Raw genomic sequence first — 24,061 nt, forward strand, 5'->3', positions numbered from 1 at the left:
CGAGGAGAAGTGGGAGACCAAATTGGAGGTGGAAAGATGGAGTGAAAAAGATTTTGTGTGATCGGGGCCTGAACATGCAGGAGGGTGAAAGGTATGCAAGGAATAGAGTGAATTGGATTGATGTGGTATACCGGGGTTGACGTGCTGTCAGTGGATTGAATCAGGGCATGTGAAGCGTCTGGGGTAAACCATGGAAAACTGTGTAGGTATGTATATTTGCGTGTGTGGACGTATGTATATACATGTGTATGGGGGTGGGTCTGTTTCCTTGCGCTACCTCGCAAATGCGGGAGACAGCGGCAAAAAAAAAAAAGATATATATATATATATATATATATATATATATATATATATATATATATATATATAGTGGGTGAGGAGGATTTCCAGCCCCCTGCTTCCTCCCCTTTTAGTTGACTTCTACAACACGCAGGGAATACATGGAAGTACTCTTCCCTATATATTTATAATCTTATTTTCTTTCTTTTATACTTGATCAGTGACCCATCTTTTTGTCATATCAAGGTCTATTATATGTGAAAGCAGCTTATGTTGTTTTGATTAATGCGAACAAGATTTTCTGCACTGAAAGTTGCTCTACTTTTTCCCAAAGAGTTTTTAAAGGAGTTCTTAATGTGCAAAGTGTTTCAAAAAGGTTGGAAGGTTGATGTCCAGACCTGTGGTACTCAAGTGTGCAGCTCACTTATGTAGGGTGGCTCTTCCACTTCTTGTTTAACTAAAGGGAAATTGCAATCCCTCCACCTTGTCAACTCTCCTACTGTCACTTCTCTGAAGCCATCTCTCTTAACTGCTGTAACATTGCTTCTCTCTGTTGTACAGGTATTATTACAGTCACTGCTTGTATGAGCTAACTTTTCTTCCCAGATATTGTTACCAAGACCTACATCATGCCTGTGGCTGCTGCTTCCCATGGCTTCTGCACTGGCCACTTAAGGATAAATGATTGTGATGTAGTAACACCTCTTTTTCTTACAGCGAAGTTATTGAATTATCTTCTCTCTTTTATCATGCCCTCTTTTTATAAATCCTTTGACCTTTAAGAGCTAGGATAAAAAAAAACACCTTAGGAGCTCATATTAATTATGTATGTTTACTTTTTTCTATTATTATCATACCTTTCAGTTGAAATGGCTGTGATTTTGGCATGTATTTTGCCTTTGTTATATTAGCAACTGTAGAAAAGTAGAGAAAACAGTATAAGGATCCAGGATCTAGAAATGTTCAGTACATTGCCTATAGCCACAGTGAAAACCTGTGGGACATTTCAGAGGATAACTTTCATTATTTGCCCGTATAAGCATTTGTAAATTGTATCAAACCTAGGATGTTGTGTTTTCATAGTCTTATAGGCTTTGGCCTCTGACACCTGACTAAGCAATATCATCATCTTTGTTTTAGACCCAGTTGCAGGGGAAGAAGACCTCTAAAACTATCATAATGTATTTGTGATTTATGTTAGATAGTTTTAGTAATTTAGGTTTGCGGCAGGGGTGTGTGATGTCTCCATGGTTGTTTAATTTGTTTATGGATGGGGTTGTTAGGGAGGTAAATGCAAGAGTCCTGGAAAGAGGGGCAAGTATGAAGTCTGTTGGGGATGAGAGAGCTTGGGAAGTGAGTCAGTTGTTGTTCGCTGATGATACAGCGCTGGTGGCGGATTCATGTGAGAAACTGCAGAAGCTGGTGACGGAGTTTGGTAAAGTGTGTGGAAGAAGAAAGTTAAGAGTAAATGTGAATAAGAGCAAGGTTATTAGGTACAGTAGGGTTGAGGGTCAAGTCAATTGGGAGGTGAGTTTGAATGGAGAAAAACTGGAGGAAGTGAAGCGTTTTAGATATCTGGGAGTGGATCTGTCAGCGGATGGAACCATGGAAGCGGAAGTGGATCATAGGGTGGGGGAGGGGGCGAAAATTTTGGGAGCCTTGAAAAATGTGTGGAAGTCGAGAACATTATCTCGGAAAGCAAAAATGGGTATGTTTGAAGGAATAGTGGTTCCAACAATGTTGTATGGTTGCGAGGCGTGGGCTATGGATAGAGTTGTGCGCAGGAGGATGGATGTGCTGGAAATGAGATGTTTGAGGACAATGTGTGGTGTGAGGTGGTTTGATCGAGTAAGTAACGTAAGGGTAAGAGAGATGTGTGGAAATAAAAAGAGCGTGGTTGAGAGAGCAGAAGAGGGTGTTTTGAAATGGTTTGGGCACATGGAGAGAATGAGTGAGGAAAGATTGACCAAGAGGATATATGTGTCGGAGGTGGAGGGAATGAGGAGAAGAGGGAGACCAAATTGGAGGTGGAAAGATGGAGTGAAAAGGATTTTGTGTGATCGGGGCCTGAACATGCAGGAGGGTGAAAGGAGGGCAAGGAATAGAGTGAATTGGAGCGATGTGGTATACAGGGGTTGTCGTGCTGTCAGTGGATTGAATCAAGGCATGTGAAGTGTCTGGGGTAAACCATGGAAAGCTGTGTAGGTATGTATATTTGCGTGTGTGGACGTATGTATATACATGTGTATGGGGGGGAGGGTTGGGCCATTTCTTTCGTCTGTTTCCTTGCGCTACCTCGCAAACGTGGGAGACAGCGACAAAGTATAATAAATAAATATAAATAAATAGGTTTGCTATTGTATTTTCTACTCGTATATTTGCAGACAGTATCTTCTCTCAATCATTCATGTCACGAGTCGCAGCTGAACGCCATAATCGAGTGATTGGCCGCAGCATGGAGGCCTCAGCCCCATCATCCCCGTCCCATTCCCCGTCCCATCAGCCTGGCCCTTGTTCTACTACAGTCTTGCTTCTAGTTATTCATGCTGGATCCGTCCTTGATCCCACATCAGGTGAGTGTGTGTTCTGTCGCATTTTTTCTTTCTTTTATTTAAAATAATGTGTGGTAAGTGAAATTTCATTAGTTACAGCTTGCATCTTAGTATTCTTCCACCCTTTGCCAATTGGTATCCTCCACTTTGTGATGATGTTATCATTCTTCTAGCTGACACACTGTTCATGCTACCCAGCTCATGATTTTTTTTGATCCCTTGACATACAGTCACCTTCCTCTTTTATGTTTTCTTCTATCCCACCACATTTATGTATCCTTATATTGTTCACCTAGAATGTAGTATAGAAATGTACTATGACTTGATTTGAAATATTTTATTGTTGTTATTTGTTATGTATTTAAAGTGCTACTGTTTTGAGTGACAGATGGTGACATATTCCCTTGTCACTCATTTGCTTCTCACTGTACCCTGGATGGGTTGTTTTATTCTATTCCACCAGAGGTTTGCTGTCTATAGTTCCCTATAAGGAATGCATAGATGTTGGAATTGGAATGGTATCCCAGAGTGACAATATTGATCCAAACTCCAGCTTTGTGTCAGTCAAGCCTCTTCTGATTTGGATTTGCCCATCTGAAAACTGGCATTTTGCTAGAAAAGTCTTGTGTATCTTGATCTTTATGGGAAAGGAGTTTCCCTGTTTCTGTGAGTTGTTTTTTTTCGAAAAGTGAGAAACATTTGGGAGGTACTTGTCAATAACAATTGCCTCCAAATTACAGTGGCTGGGTTGAAATCTTTTGGCATGTTTATCTGGCGGTTCCACTCCTCAGCCATTGATGCACCATGAAGCAGTGGTAACCAGGCCCCCTGCAGGGCAGGAACAGCATAACCCCTAGCAGGACTAAGCTTTTCATTTAAAAGAAAAATACTATGTTTTATAGAAGAGCTTCCTCTCCTAGGGACATTTGGTTGGATGTCTGTATCTTACTGGATTGTTTGTGTCTCTTGAGATTCTTATTTTCCCATGATAATGATTTTTAGATTATCAAGGAAGGAACTGATCTGAAAGGTACCTACAGTCCTAGCAGAAAAAATTGGCATGATAGGGCCCACACCAGTATTTTTTGCCTATTTGTATCATACCCCCAAAACATGACTCTGAAATGACAAAAAATACGTCTCTTGCTTTATGTACTGTGCAGGAGGGTCCTGGACTACTGACCTGTATACCCAAAAGTAATAGGATCATAGTCTGGCATTAATTTCATGTGTACCAATTTCTTAAAACTGTCACCATTTTTCTTCCCTCCAATACCTCTGGTGCAAAATTTAAGAGGGTGTTGCAGTAGCTACACCCCACGGTCAATGTAAGTTATTTTGGCATTGCTGTCACAACACCTCACAGTGCATTGGTTTACTTGGTTGATGAGATTCTTTTCCTTTGGACACCCTTTGACATGGCTGGAACATGGCGCTGCAGAAACCTGAAGAGGAGCCTAACTTAGATGGATTTCAGACAGATGATTTTACGTGGGTCTTCAGTCAAGCTGGGGACAATTTAGAGTTGGAAGATTTGTAGCAGTGGTTGGAGAATGATGCTGAACTGCCTAGATATCATTATCTTACTGATAAGGAGATTGATGTCTAGGTTCTTTGATCAGTTAGAGGAAGTGTTGAAAGAGGAGAAGGATGCTAACCTCCCAGGAGTGGGAAACAGTGATGCTTAGCTGCCACAAGCACACTCCTCACGTTCATTGACTATAACAACAGGGAGGTCAGTATCTAGTATGAATGCATGCCATGAATCAGATTTAGCTTTGTCAAGATGCAGCACAGTTCACTGAAGCAGCCAAAGATTGATACCTTCTTCATACCTTAGCAGTGTGCTATGAAGTCCAGGACAAGCAAGTGAACAGTCAGCAAGTGCAGCTTCCACATCCAGGGAAGCCCTACTCATTCTCAGGACTGCTACCATGTTTTCTGATCTAGAGGTTATTCAGGTGACTCCAGATCTACCCCAAAGCATTTTTTTTCTATTTAAGAATAGTGTTTGGTATTCTCTGAACACCTCTAACTTTGGGAGGGTTAGCTACCAACAAGAAGAGCACACTCACTGTGTTTAGTTTTCCATGTTAACTCAATCTCTTTCTGTTCAGTTTTTCATATCAACTCATTATGTGTGCTAACTTTTTTAGTCTTAGTGTTTTTAGTTGAGAGGACCTTGTCTCCTTTTCACTATGTATGACGATAATTGCAACATATTATTCTTCCATATCTTGGAAAGATGCTATCTGGGTGTGTTGCTGGTGGTAAAATTGGAGAGAGAGAGAGAGAGAGAGGATGAAAAAATTAATAAGATGAAAAAGGTGAGGTGAGGAAAAGAAGAATAATTCTTATACTGTATCTATTAGCAGAATTTTCTAAAATGATATGCTTTTCCATCAACAGATGTGACAAACAAAAGGAGTGATATCACAACATTTCGTGGTGCATTAGAATCAGTGATGCGTCAACATTATCCTCAGATGGTGGGCCATGTGGCTATTAGACTTGTCTCTGCACCTGCAGTGTGTTCTGATAGTCTTAATATCTTATCCAGGTTAGTGAAAGTATGTTATGTCGAGGAATGATATGTTCTTTTCAGTTATACTTGAATTCTAACCCATTGTGTGATTTAAAATTTAGCCTTGTTTCATTTTGGCTGACAACTCTCTATTTTGTTTACTTAGAATTCGTAATTTTTTTTTTTATTCCCAAAGTATGTATTGAAGTGTAATTACATTTATATTTGCACAGTACGTGGAAGGAGTTTGGCACTTATGGGCCCCCATCTCTTAAGCTATCTATTAATATCTCTGATGCCCATTCCTTTCAAAAATTCCCATTAAGAGGGTGGCTATGGCAAAAGGATCTCCAGTTATCCATGCCTTTACATGCCTCTCTCACATACACCTCCTTATCATGCATCTTTTTCATTTCATAACTTTCAGTTTGACCATTTTTCTGATATGAATTTGCATTATACATATTTTCTAACAAGTTTCTTGCATGATTTATTGTTTTGGCCTTTGGTTGTTCTGTCTTTAGATATCTCAAAGAATTTTTGATTACATATCAGTATCTCTGTTGCATGTTCCCTTCTGGAACTCCCTCAAGGGGGTGGCCACAGCAATAGTCTCCATAACTGGTGAACTCATGTGCCACTTCTTAGCCTTTAGTGCTTCCTCCATAACAGACCACTGGCAGAGGGCAAGTCTTGTGCAGTGTTCGCTGAGGCTCCCAACTAATGTTCCCACTGACTGCTTCAAACTAATGGTCCTGTCTAATGTTCCTACATACTACTTCTAACTAATGTTTCTACTAATTGCTCCTGCTTAAATCTTCTTACCTCCTACTTCTATCTATTGCCCTTACCATTTTGCCAAAAGGTAAGGCTAGCGCATAGTGCTCACCACAAGAAATTCTTGTTAGGAAGAATGAGCTGTGTGAGTTAAGTGTTGTCAGGTGTTATTTGTGACAGGGACAGATTGTATGTTTGTGGACAGAATGCCAGTAGTCCACATGTGGGTAAGGCAGAAAAAAAAGACAGCTATCTGGGTCACAGGCATGCACCTTGACAACTGCTGAAGTGTTGGCTCAATACATAGCCATCATTAACCCTCCCAATACTAAGGCAGGTAGTACTAGTAATATACCTCCCTGGATATTGGCTGCCTACCAACTACTTATCATCAGCTTATCATCAAACTGTTTCAGAAACTTGAAGGTTGTGATCAAGTTTCCCATTATTCTTCTGTTTCCAGTGGTAGGCAAGTTTGTGATACCTGAACTTTTACCATAACTAAGTGCTCTTATTTCAAGTACAGTCTTTGTTGCCTATCTCTAGACCTTTTCCAGTAATTCTTTGTGCTTTCTTAAGTGCAGTGACCAAACCTATCGCTACATCTTTGGGACCAAGTATCCCTGAAAAGGGTAACGAAATTTTGAATGGAAAACTCTGTAAGTTCTACTGGAGTTTATTCCCCTGCTGTTGCAGCATGATATCACAGTCCTCCCTCTGACAACTAGATGGTGAACCAGCCCTTAAACAATATATTTTCTTTTGTGTGGTGAGGTTCAAGGCCCCTAGTAACTTTCTGTTGGCATGCAAATGAAATTGGTGTGATCTTAAAGATGCCAACTTTAAGATGATAAGACTAGACAAATTTAGATCCTGCAGCAAAATGCAGTGGAAAAAATGGGACTTGCAACAAAATGGTTAATTACATAAGCCCAGAGTTCAACAGGCCCATGTATGTGATATGGATATGGATCCCTCAAAAGCCTACTTGAATCTCTTCCAGCAATTTCTTGTGATGATAAACATATTTAAAAGGGGAAACAGAAGAAGGAGTCACGCGGGGAGTGCTCATCCTCCACGAAGCCTCAGATTGGGGTGTATAAATATGTGTGGATGTAACCAAGATGAGAAAAAAAGGAGAGATAGGTAGTATGTTTAAGGAAAGGAACCTGGATGTTTTGGCTCGGAATGAAATGAAGCTCAAGGGTAAAGGGGAAGAGTGGTTTGGGAATGTCTTGGGAGTAAAGTCAGGGGTTGGTGAGAGGATGTATTTAGGGAAACAGTGATGGCTTGCGCAAAGATGCTTGTGGCATGAGAAGCGTGGGAGGTGGGCAGATTAGAAAGGGTAGTGAGTGATGGGATGAAGAAGTAAGATCATTAGTGAAAGAGAAGAGAGAGGCATTGGGAGCATTGAAAAATGTGTGGAAGGTGAGAACGATATCTCGGAAAGCAAAAATGGGTATGTTTGAAGGAATAGTGATTCCAAAAATGTTATATAGTTGTGAGACATGAGCTATAGATAGAGTTGTGCGGAGGAGGGTGGATGTGCTGGAAATGAGATGTTTGAGGACAATATGTGGTGTGAGGTGGTTTGATGGAGTAAGTAATGAAAGGGTAAGAGAGATGTGTGGTAATAAAAAGAGTGTGGTTGAGAGAGCAGAAGAGGGTGTTTTGAAATGGTTTGGTCACATGGAGAGAATGAGTAAGGAAAGATTAACCAAGAGGATATATGTGTCAGAGGTGGAGGGAACAAGGAGAAGTGGGAGACCAAATTGGAGGTGGAAAGATGGAGTGAAAAAGATTTTGAAAGATCGGAGCCTGAACATGCAGGAGTGTGAAAGGCGTGCAAGGAATAGAGTGAATTGGAACGATGTGGTGTACCAGGGTTGATGTGCTGTCAATGGATTGAACCAGTGCATGTGAAGCGTCTAGGTAAAACCATTGAAAGTTTTGTGGGGCTTGGATGTGGAAAGGGAGCTGTGGTTTCGATGTATTATACATGACAGCTAGAGACTGAGTGTGAACAAATGTGGCCTTTGTTGTCTTTTCCTAGTGCTACCTCGCACACATGCGGGGGTAGGGGGTTGTCATTTCATGTGTGGCGGAGTGGCGACGGGAATGAATAAGGGCAGATAGTATGAATTATGTACATGTGTATATATGTATATGTCTGTGTGTGTATATATATGTATACATTGAGATGTATAGGTATGTATATTTGCTTGTGTGGACGTATATGTATATACATATGTATGTAGGTGGGTTGGGCCATTCATTTGTCTGTTTCCTTGCGCTACCTCAGTAACGTGTGAGACAGTGACAAAGTATAATAATTTATATATATATTTATTTTATTATACTTTGTCGCTGTCTCCCGCTTTTGCGAGGTAGCGCAAGGAAACAGGCGAAAGAAATGGCCCAACCCCCTCCCATACACATGTATATACATACGTCCACACACGCAAATATACATACCTACACAGCTTTCCATGGTTTACCCCAGACGCTTCACATGCCCTGATTCAATCCACTGACAGCACGTCAACCCCGGTATACCACATCGCTCCAATTCACTCTATTCCTTGCCCTCCTTTCACCCTCCTGCATGTTCAGGCCCCGATCACACAAAATCTTTTTCACTTCATCTTTCCACCTCCAATTTGGTCTCCCACTTCTCCTCGTTCCCTCCACCTCTGACACATATATCCTCTTGGTCAATCTTTCCTCACTCATTCTCTCCATGTGCCCAAACCACTTCAAAACACCCTCTTCTGCTCTCTCAACCACGCTCTTTTTATTTCCACACATCTCTCTTACCCTTACGTTACTCACTCGATCAAACCACCTCACACCACACATTGTCCTCAAACATCTCATTTCCAGCACATCCATCCTCCTGCGCACAACTCTATCCATAGCCCACGCCTCGCAACCATACAACATTGTTGGAACCACTATTCCTTCAAACATACCCATTTTTGCTTTCCGAGATAATGTTCTCGACTTCCACACATTCTTCAAGGCCCCCAGAATTTTCGCCCCCTCCCCCACCCTATGATCCACTTCCGCTTCCATGGTTCCATCCGCTGCCAGATCCACTCCCAGATATCTAAAACACTTCACTTCCTCCAGTTTTTCTCCATTCAAACTCACCTCCCAATTGACTTGACCCTCAACCCTACTGTACCTAATAACCTTGCTCTTATTCACATTTACTCTTAACTTTCTTCTTCCACACACTTTACCAAACTCAGTCACCAGCTTCTGCAGTTTCTCACATGAATCGGCCACCAGCGCTGTATCATCAGCGAACAACAACTGACTCACTTCCCAAGCTCTCTCATCCCCAACAGACTTCACACTTGCCCCTCTTTCCAAAACTCTTGCATTTACCTCCCTAACAACCCCATCCATAAACAAATTAAACAACCATGGAGACATCACACACCCCTGCCGCAAACCTACATTCACTGAGAACCAATCACTTTCCTCTCTTCCTACACGTACACATGCCTTACATCCTCGATAAAAACTTTTCACTGCTTCTAACAACTTTCCTCCCACACCATATATTCTTAATACCTTCCACAGAGCATCTCTATCAACTCTATCATATGCCTTCTCCAGATCCATAAATGCTACATACAAATCCATTTGCTTTTCTAAGTATTTCTCACATACATTCTTCAAAGCAAACACCTGATCCACACATCCTCTACCACTTCTGAAACCACACTGCTCTTCCCCAATCTGATGCTCTGTACATGCCTTCACCCTCTCAATCAATACCCTCCCATATAATTTACCAGGAATACTCAACAAACTTATACCTCTGTAATTTGAGCACTCACTCTTATCCCCTTTGCCTTTGTACAATGGCACTATGCACGCATAGTATAATAATATAATAAACTTATCCATAATAACCAATCCAGTAAGGAATAGGGATTTTCCTTGCCAACAGAAAGTTGCCAAAAACCTTAAGCTTGAGCAAAAAAAAAAGAAGATTAAGGGTTTAAGGGCATAGGTACCTTCTAGATGTCAGAGGGAGGGCTGTGACATCACGCAGCCGCAACAAAGATATAAACTCTAATAGAATTTACATGGAGTTTTTCATTCAAAATATCATTAACCCTTTAACTATGGCTTTTCTAATATTCAGTGTAATTCTTTTTGGATGATATTCTCACATAGTCTGAAAAATCTTCATAAGTTCGATATTGTTGATTAGAACACAATTTTAGAAATATATTCATGGACAACTCAGCGTGGTGCAACATTGTTTACACATATTACTTAAGCACAAACTCAAACTGCTTTACTGCTAGATGCACAGGGTACTCCAGGAGCACTGTCAGTCATACAGTGTAAGATGTGTGGTATTTTTAGAAATGTTTTATCACAAACAAATGTAATTACTACACTAGGGTTTTCATCTCTAATATCTGTTATCTACAAGGAGTGCCACAGCTACACAAATTTTTACATAACTGGAGGTACAAATCTTGCACAGGCCTCCTTGACATCTCCATGTAAACTGATTAGTGTTTAGAAACAAATTAGGCCATATCTGGTAACATTGCGTGGAATGCCACTACAAGCATTAAGGCCATGTACGCCACCTTAATCTAGAGGCAGCCTCTTCAACAATTATTGGGGTGTCTGTGCCTCAGCCATAGTGATTAGAATAATTTTATGCAAAATAGATGTTTATATGAACTAATATTACTTACTCTGCACAGTGATAAGTGCTAACAGAAGCAATATTGTATTGATAAAATTGAAACAAGGAAAATGTAAAAGCAAACTCCTGACGGCATTGATTTGGCTGACATTATGCCTTTTATGATGCTTTCATGGGCATAATAGCCAAGGGTATTTAAACAAGTATTGTATTATTTTGTCTCCTCCATCCTCACTGAGGGAAGTAGGATTTTTTCGTTATGAAGTGGAAGTGTTAAAAGACTGAGGAGACACTTAGTTCACCCAGATTGAAAATGCTGGAAAAATACTGGAAAGTATAATCAGAAAGCAAATAGATGATTGCTTGCAATGTAAAGTAGAGGTTACCAAAGTTTAATTCATCATGGGTTCTGAGAAAAGAGATCATGTATAATAAAAAAAGAATCAAAACCTCCATTGTAGAGTGTACTCTTAATAAATGGGTGGAGTGTGTGTCCTTGATAATGATTTGATAATGTTGTGTGTTCTTGGAAGGGCATTTGATAATGTTGTAGACAGAAGATTTAGGCAGACATAAGTAGGAGACATCCTCTTTTCTCAGACTGAAAACTGTCTTAATGGAAGGGAATAGAAGATGCATATCAGAGGTGGCTTTTCTTAAGTAAATTAGGATAGCCAGCAGCATGCCATAAGGCTGTTTTATGACAACTATATATATTACAACTCTGTAGTTGGTTGGATACATAATTAATGAAGTTCATCAAAAGGTTTAACGTAGTACCTAACCTTTCACCAGAATACCATATTAGAAGAAGTTTTATGAAGGCAAATTTTCTTCCAGTTCACACCAAAGTTTTACTTAAGCACACAGATTATGTTCAATAAGCAATTTACAGCTTACATTAAACTTAGATTAGAATATCCTTCTCAGCTTGGTGTAACAGAAACAGAGAGAAGTTTCAGTCTTTTGATTTTCCTACCATAGATCACAGAATAATAAGGAGAGACTTGATTACAGCCTTTCACTTTTTTCAGTCAAATTGATAATGTCTGAAAGTAAAGAATTCTTTAAGAAATGGAAAGAAAGAGAAACAGGTCATAGCTAGAAATTAAAGAAGAAGCCTGTAAGAAAAACTTTAGAAAAGTGTTATGGATATATTAGAGCTGTGGATGAATGGAATAATCTAAGGGATGAAACTGAATGCAAATGATATACTGAAGTTCAAAAAGTTGTATGATAGTAATGAATGTTTGAGATGGGGCCCTACAAATGTAGAATATCCTTGTACTGTACAAATAGGTAATTACACTCATACAAGTACATGTTCACAAAGTTGACTGTATTATTTTCAAAAATTGAAAGTGAGGTTTGAGTGGTCAATAGGATTTTGTGGGCTGTAGTGAGTCCAATCCTGTCACCGTAACTTTTGTATCTTAGTATTATTTTCTATTATTGTGTGCATAATGAGTTACAGATGAAAATACTACTCATCAATGAATAAGCAATTGAAGTCTTAAATTCTAATGCATAGTTTTTCTGATAAGTGAATATCAAATTTACTAGTATTTTTCAAAACAAATTATATTTTTTGTTTCATTAGCTTGAGTCCATATGGTTTGGATTCTTCCCCTGTATGTGGTGAGGTATCTGGAGGAGATAGTGTACCTGTCGGTGCTGTGCCACTTTTATCAACCACTGTTCCAGAGTATGATGAGGCTATCACCCGTACTCTTCATTCCATTAATGGGGCATATCATGAGTTCCTGAGATCAGAGGAAGGACAAGGTTTTATTGGTCAAGTGTGCATTATTGGTAAGTGGTAACATACTTTATTCTAAGACACAAATTGGACCTATATCAGAATATGTAAACAAATGAAGTGATTATGAAGTAAGAAATTCTGTATATGTCATAGGTTACCGTATTTGTAAATTAGAATGGAATAATGAAAAAAAAATTCATACCCTGATTTTAAAGTTATACATGACCATCATTCCTTCAGATAATGAAACCTTGAACCTAAGTGTAACTAAATGGCTTGTCACATTCTATTGATATTTCTTTTCAGTAACTATATTCAGAGTGCAGCCCATTTGATGGTCTTGCACATATTCCTTAGCTCTAAAGAATAATATTTTCTGTTCATTATCTTGCTTTTTCCACTTTCCTTTTCTCATTTGAAATGGTTTGATCACATGGAGAAAATGAGCGAGGAAAGATTGACAAAGAGGATATATGTGTCACAGGTGGAGGGAACGAGAATTGGGAGACCAAATTGGAGGTGGAAAGATGGACTGAAAAAGAGCCTAAGTGATCAGGGCCTGAACATGCAAGAGGGTAATAGGCATGCAAGGAATAGAGTGAATTGGAATGATGTGGTATACCGGGGTCGACATGCTGTCAATGGATTGAACCAGGGCATGTGAAGTGTCAGGGGTAAACCTTGGAAAATTTTGTGGGGCCTGTATGTGGAAAGGGAGCTGTGGTTTCGGTGCATTATACTTGACAGCTAGAGACTGAGTGTGAACGAATATGGCCTTTGTTGTCTTTTCCTAGCACTACCTCATGCACATATGGTGGAGGAGTTTGTCATTTCATGTGTGGCGGGATGGCGACGGAAATGGATAAGGGCAGACAGTATCAATTATGTACATGTGTATATATGTATATGTCTGTGTGTGTATATATATATGTATACTTGAGATGTATAGGTACGTATATGTGCATGTGTGGACGGGTATTTATATACATGTGTATGTGGGTTGGTTGGGCCATTCTTTCGTCCATGTCCTTGCGCTACCTTGCTAACTTGGGAGACAGCGACAAAGCATAAAGTATTATTATATTATTATTATACTTTGTCACTGTCTTCTGCATCAGCGAGGTAGCGCAAGGAAAAAGACGAAAGAATGGCCCAGCCCACCCACATACACATGTATATACACACACATCCACACATGCACATATACATACCTACACATCTCAACGTATACACATATATACACACACAGACATATACATATATACACATGTACATAATTCATACTGTCTGCCATTATTCATTCCCGTTGCCACCCTGCCACACATGAAATGACAACCCCCTCCCCCCGCATGTGTGTGAGGTAGCACTAGGAAAAGACAACAAAGGCCACATTCGTTCACACTCAGTCTCTAGCTGTCATGTAATAATGCACTGAAACCACAGCTCCCTTTCAACATCCAGGCCCCACAGAACTTTCCATGGTTTACCCCAGACGCTTCACATGCCCTGGTTCAATCCATTGACAGCTTGCCGACCCCGGTATACCACATCGTTCCAATTCACTCTATTCCTTGCACGCCTTTCACCCTCCTGCATGTTCAGGCCCCTATCACTCTGAATCTTTTTCACCCCATCTTTCCACCTCCAATTTGGTCTCCCACTTTTCCTCGTTCCTTTCACCTCCGACACATATATCCTCTTTGTCAATCTTTCCTCACTCATTCTGTCCATATGACCAAACCATTTCAAAACACCCTCTTCTGCTCTCTCAACCACACTCCTTTTATTACCACACATCTCTCTTACCCTATTATTACTTACTCGATCAAACCACCTCACACCACATATTGCCCTCAAGCATCTCATTTCCAGCATATCCACCCTCCTCTGCACAACTCTATCCATAGCCCACGCCTCACAACCATATAACATTGTTGGAACCACTATTCCTTCAAACATACCCATTTTTGCTTTCCGAGATAATGTTCTCAACTTCCACACATTCTTCAACGCTCCCAGAACTTTCACCCCCTCCCCCACCCTATGATTCACTTCTGCTCCCATGGTTCCATTCGCTGCCAAATCCATTCCCAGATATCTAAAACGCTTCACTTCCTCCAGTTTTTCTCCCTTAAACTTATCTCCCAATTGACTTGACCCTCAACCCTACTGTACCTAATAACCTTGCTCTTATTCACATTTACTCTCAACTTTCTTCTTTCACACACTTTACCAAACTCAGTCGCCAGCTTCTGCAGTTTCTCACACGAATCAGCCACCAGCGCTGCATCATCAGTGAAGAACAACTGACTCACTTCCCAAAAGTTATAGTGCAATAAAACCAAAAACCAATGCAAATGACAGACTGTCAGGAGTTTATCATTTACCGATCATTTCAAAGAAATTTCAAGTGGTTTTGCCAAATGGAAGCCAGATTATTTTTGTCCATTACTGCACTAACAGAGAAATGGAAATTATTCTAGAGCAAGCAGTGAAGAAATATGTTCTGTCCCCTTACTGTTACTGGATGCACTGTGGTGAAGGACACAGAATTTTCTAAGGATAATACTTTCAGATTACAGGCTGCAAAATGTATAAAATGTATGAAAAGTCCTTTTGAATTACCTGGCTTGAAGGAGGCACTACTTATAATTTGCCACCAGCAATTGAGCCAACTTTTTAGTCAAGAATATTGGTGGGATTGAGGGGCATTAAGACACCTGACTAATTGATCTGTTCACACAGCTGCAGCAACAAGTACATTAACTACGGGACACTGTAACTGATGTTGATTAACCATGATTATAGCAAGAGGCTTAGCCAACAGATCCTATGTCCATATATGAAAAAAAAATTGGATGTCCTATTAGTGAATTAGTATGTATATACAGTATTAATATTTTTTTTCATGTGTAAGATTAAACAGCATAGTACTCATGGTCCTTTTTCACTGCAAGCTGGCAATGTTTGAGGATATGTTGCTTTAAGGGGGAGAGTAAATTCTGGTGCTCATATTTCTGGATTGTGAATCATGGAAAGTTTTGTGGGGTCTGGATATGGAAAGGGATATGTGATCTCAGTGCATTACACACGACAGCTAGAGACCGAGTGTGAACGAATGTGGCCTTCGTTGTGTTTTCCTAGCATTACCTTGCATATGCGTGGAAGGAGGGGGTGCCATTTCATGTGTGATGGGGTGGCGATGGGAATGGATGAAAGCAGCAAGTACGAATATGTACGTGTGCATATATGTATATGTCAGCATATGTATATGTATGTATACATTGAAATGTATAGGTATGTATATGTGCGTGTGTGGGCGTTTATGTATATACATATGTATGTGGATGGGTTTGGCCATTCTTTTGTCTGTTTCCTTGCACTACCTCGCTAACATGGGAGACAGTGACTAAGTTTAATAAATAGATTAATAATCTCGATTCCACGGTTTTATTGGTTTCCTATAACATGCACATCATATGTATGTTAATTAGTTACCCAAAGTCATAAATCACACTGCTTAGTGCTGTAGATAATAGTACAGCCCATTCTTGCCTCGTCCTCTGAATGTATATGGAAGCACTTGCCACTGCTTATATATTGATAACCCCAAAGATGTAGATTATTTATTAGCCATCTATTTTTTGTTAAACCATAACATGATGGATGTGCTTGATATCCTGCTTCCGGGTCTATCACAGGCCAGCATCTGTGTCACCTAAGTAATATTTGCTCTACTCTTGATAGGATCTAATGATTGACATTCTTCAATGTGTAACATGATTTACATAAAGTTGTGATGTGATGTAGGCTTGATGTAGGCTTAACATTAAAATACTTTAAGGCACAACATTTAGAGTCCCAGTTTTGTCACTGATGACCACTGTACTCCATGTAGTCATTTGGACACTAACTATCTTTTCTGAATTAGAAACTGAAAAATTAGGTTATGAGGTCCAAGAGGGATTCCTGATTTCATATTACTGTGTCTAGTGTAATATGCCAGGATATTTCAACTACCTGTCTTTTGGTTTCTGTTTAGCTTTCATCTAATATCTGTCTGTTCCGAGGATGTCATCTGCTTCAGTTAGTTATTTTTTGAACTGCAGAGACTTCTTATTTTGATTAGCAACTTATTTTAGGGCACACCTTATACCACCCATAGGTCACATATTTCCTTTGGTAAACCCTACTAAACAGGGATATCTTTTAAGATTCATCTGTTTATGGTATACATTCATTAACCCATCATATTAAAGAATTAGCCCTTAAGTTATAGAATAATTTATACCCTGAAGCTGATTTTTTTAATATCTTTTTGGAAAAATGGACTTTAGAGGTACAGTAAACCCTTGATTTAATGGAGTCCGATATAATGGATTTCGGATTGAATGGACAAATAATGATACAGTACATTAATTGATAGCAGTTTAAGAAATAAAAAGAATAAAATCTCTAATGCCACATCTTGTGCATTTCATATTGCACTATTTTTTGGTAGTGTGGGGTAAACCTGCTTTGTTTTGGTAGGAGTCTGCCTCACGCTATCGAACGGTCAAGTTGTACACAGAGTCTTTCTGTTATTTCAGAATTATGACTTTATTTGTCAAATAATTTTGCAATTTTTACAATTTAGAATGTCAAGTTATTATAAGAGGTGCAATGAAAGCAGTAGTCTGTCCTCACTTTATTATAAAGAAGTATCCTTTCGCAGGAGAGGGGTGTCACCACCTCTGTCTCAGTCTGACTCCTTCCTCAAACTGCCCACTGCCCATTTATCATACCATGCCCAAAGCCCTACATCCCCTCACAAGATTTTGGTTACTGATTGTGGCAATTTATTACAACAAAAACAAAAAACTAAAATCAAGAAAACAACAAAAAATAAAGAGTGAAATTACGATTCGACATGGCATAAGGCACATATACACACAAATCACTGCCTGGCAACAATACACTTCTGTTATATGGGAGCAGAACAAAAATGATATAACAGATTAGTGTGCTTACTCTTCACAGGAGCCACCACAAGCATAATCTTGCAAGTGTGTTGGGTGTTGTCTCACACAGTGAGGGCACTGTTGCCTGAGGGTGGGTGTTGCCACAATTGGTGGCAAAACCATTGCTGGTGGGTACTCCCCTTGATCCACGGGTGTCATGAGGATCGGCAGAACCCAGAGGTGTTGGTGATGTCGGCTTCACAAAGACAAACGGCTCCTGTTGTTGAGATTGTCTATGCAGCTTTACCTCTACTATCACACCCGACCTGTCCCACAACTTCGAAGCAATGTCCTGCACACAGACAGGTATGCCCATGGACTGCTGGGCAGAGTAGCAGCATCACTTGCTGGGCCACCCTACACAGAAGCCTGGCTGTTAGCTATGGCCTACTCCCTGATTCACAAAGCAGCTCTCCATTGCTGGTTCATTAGATAATGTTGCTGGGGTGCCAGGACACCATCTTTCAACTGTCTTCCTGCTGCCAGCTGTGTGGATGACTTATCACCCTCTCTTAGGGGAAGTTGAGATATTGGAGCATAGCCTTAGTCACTTTACTATTGTGCAGGCTACCTTTATCACCTGTGTTGCCTCTCAACACCCATTTGGCTGCCTTTACCACTGCTTCAGCACATCCATTTGACTGGGGGAAATAGGCTGAGGAGATGTGGGCCATGATTCCCCATTTTTTGAAAAAAAGTTCCATCCCACTGTCTAGATTGGTTACCCCGTCCGAGGAGATTTCCTTCTCCTGAAGAAGGTGAGCTCTTCATTATAAAGGAGTGTCCTTTCACTGGAGAGGGGTGGCATCACCTCTGTCTCTGTCTGACTCCTGCCTCCAACTGCCCGGTAAGTATTCCCATGCTGTTGGGTGCCTGCTCCTAACTATCATGCCACACACTAAGCCTTACATGAGATTTTGGTGACAAAATGCGACATTTTATTACAGCAAGAACAAAAACCACTGAGACAAGAAAACAAAAAAGTGAAATTAAAATTCGACAAGGCAGAAGACATATACACACAAAAATCTTGGCTCGTCAACAATACGCTTCCTTTACATATGAGTAGGACAAAAATGACATAAATTGGTGTGTTCACTCTTCATAGGAGCCACCACAAACATTATCTTGCAAGTGTGTGGAGCGGCATCTCATATGGTGAGGGCGCCCCCCTTACCATATTGAAACCACTGCTGGTGAGTACTCGACCCATGGGTGTGGTGGGGATTGGTGAAACCCAGGGGCGTAGGTGACGTCGGTTTCACTAAGACAGGCAGCCACTACCATCCAGCTTCATTGAGTATTGTCTATATGGTTTCACCTCCACTACCACTACCGACCTGTCTCACATGCAGGCAGGGATGCCCATGGACAGCTGGGGCAGTGTAGCGGCATCAGCTACTTTGCTGCCCAGCTCACGATCATGGCTCTCTGCCATGGCCTACTCCCTGTTTTGCAGGGCAGTTCTCCATTGCTGGTTTATCAGATAATGTTACCAGGGTGCTAGGACACCATCTCGCAACTGTCTTCCTGCTGACAGCTGTATGGGTGACTTATTCCCCTCTCTTGGGGGAGGTGTTGAGATTCTGGAGCATATCCTGAGTTGCTTTACTGTCGAGCAGGGTACTTCCAACACACATGTAGCCACTCAGCTGTCGTACCACACACTAGAGCCTATGGTGATTAGAGGAGTTAAAAGAAAGTGTGTAAACTTAAATGTGGCACAGAAATAGGTTACATTTGATATAACAGACTTTTGGTCTTAACGGACACCCCTTCCCCCTATTAGTCTGTTAGATTGAGGGTTTACCATATATACGTATGTATGTGGATGGGTTGGGCCATTCTTTCATCTGTTTCCTTGTGCTACCATGCTAACACAGGAGACAGCGACTAAGTATGATAAATAAGATATATTTTTTATTACACTTTATCGCTGTCTCCCACGTTAGCGAGGTAGCTCAAGGAAACAGACGAAAGAATGGCCCAACCCACCCACATACACATGTAGGTACATACACGTCCACACACGCACATATACATACCTATACAACTCAATGTATATATATATATATATATATATATATTTTTTTTTTGCTGCTGTCTCCCGCGTTTGCGAGGTAGTGCAAGGAAACAGACGAAAGAAATGGCCCAACCCACCCCCATACACATGTATATACATACGTCCACACACGCAAATATACATACCTACACAGCATTCCATGGTTTACCCCAGACGCTTCACATGCCCTGATTCAATCCACTGACAGCACATCAACCCCGGTATACCACATCGATCCAATTCACTCTATTCCTTGCCCTCCTTTCTCCCTCCTGCATGTTCAGGCCCCGATCACACAAAATCTTTTTCACTCCATCTTTCCACCTCCAATTTGGTCTCCCACTTCTCCTCGTTCCCTCCACCTCCGACACATATATCCTCTTGGTCAGTCTTTCCTCACTCATTCTCTCCATGTGCCCAAACCATTTCAAAACACCCTCTTCTGCTCTCTCAACCACGCTCTTTTTATTTCCACACATCTCTCTTACCCTGACGTTACTTACTCGATCAAACCACCTCACACCACACATTGTCCTCAAACATCTCATTTCCAGCACATCCATCCTCCTGCGCACAACTCTATCCATAGCCCACGCCTCGCAACCATACAACATTGTTGGAACTACTATTCCTTCAAACATACCCATTTTTGCTTTCCGAGATAATGTTCTCGACTTCCACACATTCTTCAAGGCTCCCAGAATTTTCGCCCCCTCCCCCACCCTATGATCCACTTCCGCTTCCATGGTTCCATCTGCTGCCAGATCCACTCCCAGATATCTAAAACACTTTACTTCCTCCAGTTTTTCTCCATTCAAACTTACCTCCCAATTGACTTGACTCTCAACCCTACTGTACCTAATAACCTTGCTCTTATTCACATTTACTCTTAACTTTCTTCTTTCACACACTTTACCAAACTCAGTCACCAGCTTCTGCAGTTTCTCACATGAATCAGCCACCAGCGCTGTATCATCAGCAAAGAACAACTGACTCACTTCCCAAGCTCTCTCATCCACAATAGACTTCATACTTGCCCCTCTTTCCAAAACTCTTGCATTCACCTCCCTAACAACCCCATCCATAAACAAATTAAACAACCATGGAGACATCACACACCCCTGCCGCAAACCTACATTCACTGAGAACCAATCACTTTCCTCTCTTCCTACAAGTACACATGCCTTACATCCTCGATAAAAACTTTTCACTGCTTCTAACAACTTGCCTCCCACACCATATATTCTTAATACCTTCCACAGAGCATCTCTATCAACTCTATCATATGCCTTCTCCAGATCCATAAATGCTACATACAAATCCATTTGCTTTTCTAAGTATTTCTCACATACATTCTTCAAAGCAAACACCTGATCCACACATCCTCTACCACTTCTGAAACCACACTGCTCTTCCCCAATCTGATGCTCTGTACATGCCTTCACCCTCTCAATCAATACCCTCCCATACCTCCCACTCACTCTTATATATATATATATATATATATATATATATATATATATATATATATATATTAAACAACCATGGAGACATCACACACCCCTGCCGCAAACCTACATTCACTGAGAACCAATCACTTTCCTCTCTTCCTACCCGTACACATGCCTTACATCCTCGATAAAAACTTTTCACTGCTTCTAACAACTTTCCTCCCACACCATATATTCTTAATACCTTCCACAGAGCATCTCTATCAACTCTATCATATGCCTTCTCCAGATCCATAAATGCTACATACAAATCCATTTGCTTTTCTAAGTATTTCTCACATACATTCTTCAAAGCAAACACCTGATCCACACATCCTCTACCACTTCTGAAACCACACTGCTCTTCCTTAATCTGATGCTCTGTTTATGGATGGGGTTGTTCGGGAGGTAAATGCAAGAGTTTTGGAAAGAGGGGCAAGTATGAAGTCTGTTGGGGATGAGAGAGCTTGGGAAGTGAGTCAGTTGTTCGCTGATGATACAGCGCTGGTGGCTGATTCATGTGAGAAACTGCAGAAGCTGGTGACTGAGTTTGGTAAAGTGTGTGGAAGAAGAAAGTTAAGAGTAAATGTGAATAAGAGCAAGGTTATTAGGGACAGTAGGGTTGAGAGTCAAGTCAATTGGGAGGTGAGTTTGAATGGAGAAAAACTGGAGGAAGTGAAGTGTTTTAGATATCTGGGAGTGGATCTGGCAGCGGATGGAACCATGGAAGCGGAAGTGGATCATAGGGTGGGGAGGGGGCGAAAATTCTGGGGGCCTTGAAGAATGTGTGGAAGTCGAGAACATTATCTCGGAAAGCAAAAATGGGTATGTTTGAAGGAATGGTGGTTCCAACAATGTTGTATGGTTGCGAGGCGTGGGCTATGGATAGAGTTGTGCGCAGGAGGATGGATGTGCTGGAAATGAGATGTTTGAGGACAATGCGTGGTGTGAGGTGGTTTGATCGAGTAAGTAACGTAAGGGTAAGAGAGATGTGTGGAAATAAAAAGAGCGTGGTTGAGAGAGCAGAAGAGGGTGTTTTGAAGTGGTTTGGGCACATGGAGAGAATGAGTGAGGAAAGATTGACCAAGAGGATATATGTGTCGGAGGTGGAGGGAACGAGGAGAAGAGGGAGACCAAATTGGAGGTGGAAAGATGGAGTGAAAAAGATTTTGTGTGATCGGGGCCTGAACATGCAGGAGGGTGAAAGGAGGGCAAGGAATAGAGTGAATTGGAGCGATGTGGTATACCGGGGTTGACGTGCTGTCAGTGGATTGAATCAAGGCATGTGAAGCGTCTGGGGTAAACCATGGAAAGCTGTGTAGGTATGTATATTTGCGTGTGTGGACGTATGTATATACATGTGTATGGGGGGGGTTGGGCCATTTCTTTCGTCTGTTTCCTTGCGCTACCTCGCAAACGCAGGAGACAGCGACAAAGTATAATAAAAAAAAAATATAAATATATATATATGGTAAACAGAGAAGAGGTAGTAAAAGCTTTGCGGAAGATGAAAGCCAGCAAGGCAGCAGGTTTGGATGGTATTGCAGTGGAATTTATTAAAAAAGGGGGTGACTGTATTATTGACTGGTTGGTAAGGTTATTTAATGTATGTATGACTCATGGTGAGGTGCCTGAGGATTGGCGGAATGCGTGCATAGTGCCATTGTACAAAGGCAAAGGGGATAAGAGTGAGTGCTCAAATTTCAGAGGTATAAGTTTGTTGAGTATTCCTGGTAAATTATATGGGAGGGTATTGATTGAGAGGGTGAAGGCATGTACAGAGCATCAGATTGGGGAAGAGCAGTGTGGTTTCAGAAGTGGTTGAGGATGTGTGGATCAGGTGTTTGCGTTGAAGAATGTATGTGAGAAATACTTAGAAAAGCAAATGGATTTGTATGTATCATTTATGGATCTGGAGAAGGCATATGATAGAGTTGATAGAGCTCTGTGGAAGGTATTAAGAATATATGGTGTGGGAGGCAAGTTGTTAGAAGCAGTGAAAAGTTTTTATCGAGGATGTAAGGCATGTGTACGTGTAGGAAGAGAGGAAAGTGATTGGCTCTCAGTGAATGTAGGTTTGCGGCAGGGGTGTGTGATGTCTCCATGGTTGTTTGATTTGTTTATGGATGGGGTTGTTAGGGAGGTGAATGCAAGAGTTTTGGAAAGAGGGGCAAGTATGAAGTCTGTTGTGGATCAGAGAGCTTGGGAAGTGAGTCAGTTGTTGTTCGCTGATGATACAGCGCTGGTGGCTGATTCATGTGAGAAACTGCAGAAGCTGGTGACTGAGTTTGGTAAAGTGTGTGAAAGAAGAAAGTTAGGAGTAAATGTGAATAAGAGCAAGGTTATTAGGTACAGTAGGGTTGAGGGTCAAGTCAATTGGGAGGTAAGTTTGAATGGAGAAAAACTGGAGGAAGTAAAGTGTTTTAGATATCTGGGAGTGGATCTGGCAGCAGATGGAACCATGGAAGCGGAAGTGGATCATAGGGTGGGGGAGGGGGCGAAAATCCTGGGAGCCTTGAAGAATGTGTGGAAGTCGAGAACATTATCTCGGAAAGCAAAAATGGGTATGTTTGAAGGAATAGTGGTTCCAACAATGTTGTATGGTTGCGAGGCGTGGACTATGGATAGAGTTGTGCGCAGGAGGGTGGATGTGCTGGAAATGAGATGTTTGAGGACAATGTGTGGTGTGAGGTGGTTTGATCGAGTAAGTAACGTAAGGGTAAGAGAGATGTGTGGAAATAAAAAGAGCGTGGTTGAGAGAGCAGAAGAGGGTGTTTTGAAATGGTTTGGGCACATGGAGAGAATGAGTGAGGAAAGACTGACCAAGAGGATATATGTGTCGGAGGTGGAGGGAACGGAGAGAAGTGGGAGACCAAATTGGAGGTGGAAAGATGGAGCGAAAAAGATTTTGTGTGATTGGGGCCTGAACAT

General features: G+C 41.1%; 1 protein-coding gene across 9 annotated transcripts in view; it reads left to right on the top strand.

Annotated features, from left to right (window-relative positions):
- The window catches only part of rdgB (retinal degeneration B), a 485,210-nt gene that overhangs the window by 293,451 nt on the left and 167,698 nt on the right, over positions 1 to 24,061 (top strand). For all 9 annotated transcript variants that reach the window (XM_071673888.1, XM_071673895.1, XM_071673896.1 and 6 more), the window contains 3 exons: positions 2,664 to 2,852; positions 5,241 to 5,391; positions 12,417 to 12,628. In XM_071673888.1, coding sequence (XP_071529989.1) covers positions 2,664 to 2,852; positions 5,241 to 5,391; positions 12,417 to 12,628 — 552 coding nt within the window. The remainder of the gene's footprint in view (positions 1 to 2,663; positions 2,853 to 5,240; positions 5,392 to 12,416; positions 12,629 to 24,061) is intronic.

The sequence above is a fragment of the Panulirus ornatus genome, chromosome 19 (assembly GCF_036320965.1).
Source record: "Panulirus ornatus isolate Po-2019 chromosome 19, ASM3632096v1, whole genome shotgun sequence".
NCBI classification, from domain to species: Eukaryota; Metazoa; Arthropoda; class Malacostraca; order Decapoda; family Palinuridae; genus Panulirus; species Panulirus ornatus.